Source organism: Lonchura striata, chromosome 5 (assembly GCF_050655825.1).
Source record: "Lonchura striata isolate lonStrDom1 chromosome 5, ASM5065582v1, whole genome shotgun sequence".
Lineage (NCBI taxonomy): Eukaryota > Metazoa > Chordata > Aves > Passeriformes > Estrildidae > Lonchura > Lonchura striata.
The window spans coordinates 21709405-21715819 of record NC_140707.1 but is presented as its reverse complement, the minus strand read 5'-3'; the positions used below and the strand labels follow the sequence as shown (position 1 = coordinate 21715819).

The window sequence follows — 6415 nt, the reverse complement described above, 5'->3', positions numbered from 1 at the left end:
CCAGAATGAGCTTCCAGGACCGGGAGTGAGTTTCTGACCAGTTTGGCTTTTAATAGGAAAAATGGAAATTTACACTGAATTCAAAGGAAATCCCTACACAGGAGCTGCTTTCCTGCAGCGCTGGACAGCGAGGGATGACTTCCATGGGCAGCGCCAGACCTCCCTGGGGACAGGGCCCCACCGCACTGCCACACACGTGTCCCCAGGGCTGTGGCATGGCCAGGACATCCTCATGGCAGTGTCCCCGGGGCGCTGCAGCCGACATCATCATAGTCCGTGTTCCCAGGGCTCTGAGCTGAGAAGTCTGTTGTTGTTCCTGGGGGACATGGAGGGGAGCAGATCCCACCTTGGGGACAGCACGGAAAGGTGCCTGAGGGGGCAGGCAGTTCCATGTCCCCCCGGACAGACCCCACCGGGGGTCTGAGCACAGCACCCATGGATCTGTGCTGGGGCCCTGCCTGCCCCCACAGCCAAACCGTGCCCTGGAGTGGCTCTGCAGAGGCAAAGGGCACCTGTGAGCCCTCTCACCTGTGGGGAGGACACAGATCCCCTTCTGCTGTGCCACTTCCTCAGAGATGTCCCCAGGGCTGGGAGCAGGGGGCTCCTGTGGCACATCCAGGACATCGTCGTAGCCATCCGGGGTTCCTTGCTCGGGCCGGGCAGGGGGATCTGGCAAAATCAGAGGGGCTCATGGCAGTGACCAGTGTCCCTGGCAGGGATCTGGCTGGGCCGTCCCCGCCAGCCTTTCCACTGGGCACCTGCTGGAGGCCCTGTGGTCCCACAGGGAAAGGCGTTGTCTTGATGCACGCTAACAAGAGGGGGGGATTTGCCCCTCATCCCCCCAGCCCGGGTGCGTCCCCTCTCCCCAGCTCTCCCTGCTGGGTTCCTGCCCTGTGGCCCTACCTGGGGCTGCCTCGGTGTCACTCCCCTCCACGCTGTCCCCGGTGTAATACGGCAGCTTGTTCTCCCAGCCCTCCGACAGGGAACCTGCAGGGGACAAACAGGGACTTGGGGGTGGCCACAAGCGGCACCGCAGATGACAGAACCTCACGCCACAGAGCGGGGCTGCGGTGGCACCCAGGGACACCCACAGCCCATGGCCAGGAGCCACAGCAGGGCCACCAGGACCTGGAATTGCCGTGGGGCTGTCAGGCAGAGCCTTCACTCCGAGCACAGCTGGGGCACAAGGGCGGCACCCACCTGAGGGAGTGGGCACCTCCTGGTACTCTGGCATGGCTTTGTAATCCAGCTCCTCATAGACAGCGTTGGAGATGGCATCTGCAGCTCTGCCAGGGCCTGGAACCAGATGCAGCACTTACCTGGGACCCTGGGCCTTGTGTGTGGCACCGGGATCAGCCCTGGCCTCCTTCAGAGCTGTTCCACAGGACAGGAGCCCCCGGACCCCCAGACCGGATCTGTCCCCATCCCCACACACCGAGACCCACCTCGGCGCCAGGCACGGGCACGGCACAGCAGCAGGGCCAGGGCACCCAGGGACAGGCACAGCAGCGTCCCCAGCACCACGCACAGCACAGTGGGCACAGGCACAGTCCCCACGGCCACTGCTGAGGGCGTTCCCCTGGGGACACCTGTGGGGACACAGGCAGGCAGCGAGGGGAGGGGGATCCCAGCCAGCCTGCGGTGAGGGATGCAGGCACGGGCAGAGCTACCTGTGCTGCTGGCAGCCTCTGGATATGGGGTAGTGTGTCCCTCAGCGGTGCCATCACTGTCCTCCTCACACTCCACTTGGGCGTAACCACCGGTGCCACAGCTCTGCAGGTGCCAGGGGGCCGAGGGGCACCCCCAGAGCGAGCGGGCCCCGTCCTCACAGCCCACCCAGGCCAGCCACGCAAGGGACGGCTGCTGGGTGGGGACAGCCGAGAGCCAGCCCCGGTGCCCACAGCCCAGCTGGCGGCAGACGGCGGCGGCGGTGCCGGTGCTGGTGCCGTCGGCGCAGACGCGGCCCCAGGTGCCGTTGTAGGACACCTCCAGGTAGCCCCGGCAGCGCCCAGGGCCTCCTGCCAGCCGCACGGAGAGCTGCTCTGCAAGGGGTGCAGGGGGGTCACGGCACGGCCAGGAACCCCCCGGGGCCTCTGCCGGGCCCTGACCTTGGGGTGCCCGGCACCGACCTGAGCAGACGGCCCCTGCCCCGCCACCAGGCCCGCACTCGCGCCGTTCCGTGCGCCCGCATTCCCAGAGAGACTCCTCGGAGCCGGAGCAGTCGGGCACGTACGGCCACAGCGGCCCCGTGCCGGCACCGAAGCGCGCCCGGCTCGGGGCCTCCAGCGCCGTGCCACAGCCCAGCTCCCGGCACACAACGGCGGCGTCCTGCAGCTCCCAGCCTTCCTGGCACACGGAGCTCCAGCTGCCCCCGGAATAGACCTCCACGCGCCCGGCACAGCGCCCAGAGCTCCCCACCAGCCTCACCTGCCGGCTGCCTGTGGGCATGGAAGGAATGGGCTGGGGGGGCTGACTGGGGCACCCGCATCTCTGGTCCTTCTCGGGACACCCACCTGAGCAGGTGATGGCCATCTCCTCCAGGATGCCCTTCAGCGGAGGGCCCATCCCTGAGACATCACCCATTTCCTCCAGCTGGTCATCCATCCCCTCAGGGCTGCTGGTCAGTGCAGAGCCCACGTCCAAAATGCTGTCCATGTCTTTAGCCCTGATGTCAGCCTGGCTGGGGCTGCTGCTCAATGCAGCAGCCGTACCCAAGGCAGAGTAAACATCCCTGGGTAGGCCACAGCCCAGCATGGCACATACCACATTGACATCCCATGACTGCCACTGCTCCAGAGGCACACGGCGCCAGGCTGGGCTGGTTATGGACTCCTCCAGCCGCCCATCACACAAGCTCTGACCATCCACCAGACGCAGGGTCGTGACAAAGCCAACACCTGCAAATTCACCAGCAGAGCCACGGGGCTCTAGGACCAACTGAAAACAGCACTTCAGTCCAAAATACCACTGCATCCACTGCTCCCAGTGTTAGGGAGGGTCCCAAAAGCCCTTAAGCTCCTCGCAGAGCCGCCTTGCACACCTGAGCACTTGACGGCGGCGGCGTTTCCGGGCACACAGGGCGGCTTCCCCAGCACGGCCACGGGGCACTCGCCCGGGTGCCGCTCGCTCCCGCGGCAGCCGAAGGCGTCCGGCCGCAGCGGCCCCTCCCCGCTGCCGAAGGAGCCTCCCGGGGGCACGCTGGAGGCGCGGCCGCAGCCCAGGTGCCGGCACAGGACGTGCGCATCGGCCAGGTCCCACTCGCTGGCGCACACGGATCCCCACGTGCCCCTCACTGCCACCTCCACTCGCCCGGAGCATCCCGAGCTGCTGTTCCCCAGCCGGAAGCCCGAGTAGGCTGCGGCACGAACAGCGGTCAGGGGGGCGATGCCGCACGGACCCCAACAGCTCCCGCTGTCCCCAGCACTTACCGGAGCAGATGACGCTGGCGGGGCCGGCGCAGCCCTGGCTGTGGGGCGGACGCCGGGCACACGCACTGAGCAAGGACTCGGTGCCATTGCACTGGAAGCCACCGTCCCAGAATGATCCTGATCCTCGCCCAAATCGAGCGCTGCCAGGGATGGCGAGTGCCTCACCACAGCCCAGCTCCCTGCACACCACCTGGGCTGCCTTCATGTCCACCTGATCCTCACAGACACCGACCCAGGCCCGGCCCCGACGCACCTCCAGATGCCCGGCACAGTCTCCATCACCTCCCACTAGCCGGGAGAATCCTGCAGGACCAGTGTCAAGGGATGCACAGGCAGTGCCCCATGCCCCCATAAGGCCAGCTCCTACCTTGGCAGACAACGGCAGTGTCCCAGTAATGGACGCTGCTGTTATAGGGTCCCCAGCCACGGATCTCGCAGTCCCAGAGCGTGGCCTCCTTCCCACTGCAGTCCACCTGAGTCAGGCTGACGAGCCAGCCCCCTAGACCGAAGGTGTCACGAGCAAAGTAGGCACTGGAAGCCGAGCCACAGCCCAGCTGCTGGCAAACCACCTCGGCGTCCTCCATGTCCCAGTCGTCGTCTCCCACCGAGCCCCACTCTCCCTGCAGCTTCACCTCCACCCTCCCGGCACAGGGACTGCTGCCGCCCGCCAGCCTCAGCTCCACGGCATCTGCACGGGGGCAGCGGAACGGCTCAGACCTGCCCAGGGTGCTCCAGCACAATATGGCTGTCCCAGCACGGTCAGCGTGTCCCCTCACCTGTGCAGGTCACCCCCACATCCCGCTCGTGGCCGCAGAAGTGTTCTCCCCATCCAAAGTGCGGACATTCCTCCAGTGCATTTTCGCCTCCTCGGCAGAAGAAGGGCTGCAGCCAGATCCGCCCGCTGCCCTGCCCGAACGGGGCGTACGGGGATGCCCTGGCCACCCGGCCGCAGCCCAGCTGCCGGCACACCACCGCGGCCCAGCGAGCTTCCCAGTCGTAGTCGAAGACGCACACGGAGCCCCACTCCCCGCCGTGCTTCACCTCCACGCGCCCGGCACAGCGCCCGCCGCCGCCCACCAGGCGCAGCTGCCCGGAGCCTGCGGCACGGAGGCTGCTGAGCCGGGCCCGCCACCGCCGCGGGCCCCGCTCCCGCCCGCCCGCCACTCACCCGCACACAGCCGCACGCACACCAGCAGCCCCAGCGCCGCCACCGGCCCCATGGCCACCGGCCCCACGGACACCGGCCCCACGGACACCGGCCCCGAGCCGGCGCAGCCGGGGCAGCTCTCGCAGGCCTGCGACCGAGCCAATGCAGGCAGCAGCACCGGGGCAGCCTTTATCAGGCGCCTCATCTCCCGGCTCCGGGGCCGGTGCCTCCAATAACCTGCTCCGTGCCCAAATATGAGCCTCGCCTGCGCTTCTGGCGTCACACACTTCGCCACAGTGGGCTGCCACCCGGATGTCCCCGGGGGGAGACAGCTCCCCCCAAACTGCACCTGCCCTGCGGGGGCCCTTCCTCCTCCATCCCCCGTGCCTCCAACGCTGCTGCCGGAGCCCGACAAGAGCCATCCCGGTGGCGATGACAGGCTTCAGCCCACATCCTACCAAGACCTTCCACGGGACCACATCTAGCTCGGGCACCTGCCAAGCTCAAAGGCCCCACGCTCGGGGCGCTCCCCTCGCGGCTGCTCGCAGCCCCCGCGGGGGGTGGCAGCAGCCCCCGGCTCCGCGCGGCGCTGCCAGGTGCCAGCTCCCCGGTCCCTCGCGGCGGCGCTGGCACATGGCGCTGCTGCCGCGGCCGCGGCCCCGCGCTCGCCTCGCCGCCAGGGCAGGAAGGAGGCGGTCACCCCCCGCCGGCTCCCGGCGGCGCCGGCGACCGCACGCGCCTCCCGACACCTGCGCTGCCGCCGATAACGCCGCCGCTCCGCCGCCCCTGCCCCGCCGCTCCGGGCCCCTGCGGCTCGGCAGCCGCGCTCGGCGGCAAACTGCCCGCTCTCACCCTGCACCGCGCTCCCTGACACCACTGGCCCCACGCACCGATCCACTTGCACCGCTGACACCGACGCCCCTTCCAGCTGCGGCTCCTCTCACTCACGCTGGCCCCGGAGCTTCCCGGAACACCGGCTCCGACATCCACACCTCACGTTCCCTCACCCCTTTCAGCCCACCTTTCCCATGCTACATTGTCTCCCTCCGTAAATCCACGGGCTGCAACCGCAGGAATACAGAAACGACCACGACTGCTTCCTCCCACGCCTGTCCCAGTAAACGTAAAAGGGCTTTGAGACCCTCACATTGCAAGCAGAAAAAAATCCACACGAAAGTCTCTCTTCCTCCTGATCCCCGTATCCCGCTGTCACTCTCAGGGGGTCCCTCACCCGGCCGGGATCCCGCTTTCCCCGGCCCTTCCTTACGCGAACGATCGGCACTTCCCGGTCTCTCGTCCCGGGCTCCCCCGCGGAGCAAACGCCGCAGCGGGAACCGCAGCTGCTCCCCACCCAGCGGCACCGCAGCAATTCCCCACGGGCAGAACGTCCCGGTCCCTCGCTGCGCGGCGGCGGCGGGAGCCGCCCTGCCCCGTCCCCCCGCGCTGCCGGGCACCGCGGCCCCGGGCAGTGTCCGGGGCTGCTCCGCTCACACACGCCCGCACCGCGCGGAGCCCACACCGGGCCGGGCCGGTGCGGGCCACAACAGGAGGGCAGCGGCGGCGGCTGCGCGGCTGCTGCCCCGGCCACACGGGACAGGAGCTCTCCGACCCCACGGATACCTCCGCGGGCCCGCGGTGGGCTCTGAGATTCTCTCCCGAGGGCTCTGGTCGGGCTGCGCTCTTGCCGCCTCAGCAGCCCCTGCTGCTGCGAGCCCCTCAGCCGCTGCTCCGCCCTTCCCACCTGGAGCAGCCGAGCGAGCCGAGGCCAAAGCCCTCCTTCCCTGTTTCCCTCGCTCCCGCAGGCCGGGCAGCTGCCGGCTGTCGGCCGCCTCCCGCCCGG

General features: G+C 68.7%; 2 protein-coding genes across 2 annotated transcripts in view; both read right to left on the bottom strand.

Moving 5' to 3' along the window:
- Window positions 1-6415, bottom strand: part of LOC110467579 (DNA repair protein RAD51 homolog 1) — a 346458-nt gene that overhangs the window by 51619 nt on the left and 288424 nt on the right. The window lies entirely within an intron of this gene.
- On the bottom strand, window positions 679-4780 carry LOC146767292 (scavenger receptor cysteine-rich type 1 protein M130-like). Its single transcript, XM_085582370.1, has 6 exons — window positions 4597-4780; window positions 4205-4525; window positions 3796-4116; window positions 3429-3731; window positions 3024-3355; window positions 679-2976 (listed from the first exon to the last, which is right to left on the bottom strand). The coding sequence occupies exons 1-6, from the start codon at window positions 4778-4780 to the stop codon at window positions 1369-1371; spliced, it is 3069 nt and encodes a 1022-aa protein (XP_085438496.1). The 3' UTR covers window positions 679-1368.

What these genes read in the sequence shown, in the direction of transcription:
- LOC146767292 (XM_085582370.1), bottom strand. Translation starts at nt 4,780, where the DNA reads ATGAGGCGCCTGATAAAGGCTGCCCCGGTGCTGCTGCCTGCATTGGCT. An exon ending in TGTGGGGGTGACCTGCACAG is followed by an intron (nt 4,117 to 4,204) that starts GTGAGGGGACAC and finishes GCCCCCGTGCAG; the next exon opens with ATGCCGTGGAGCTGAGGCTG. An exon ending in CGCCAGCGTCATCTGCTCCG is followed by an intron (nt 3,356 to 3,428) that starts GTAAGTGCTGGG and finishes TTCGTGCCGCAG; the next exon opens with CCTACTCGGGCTTCCGGCTG.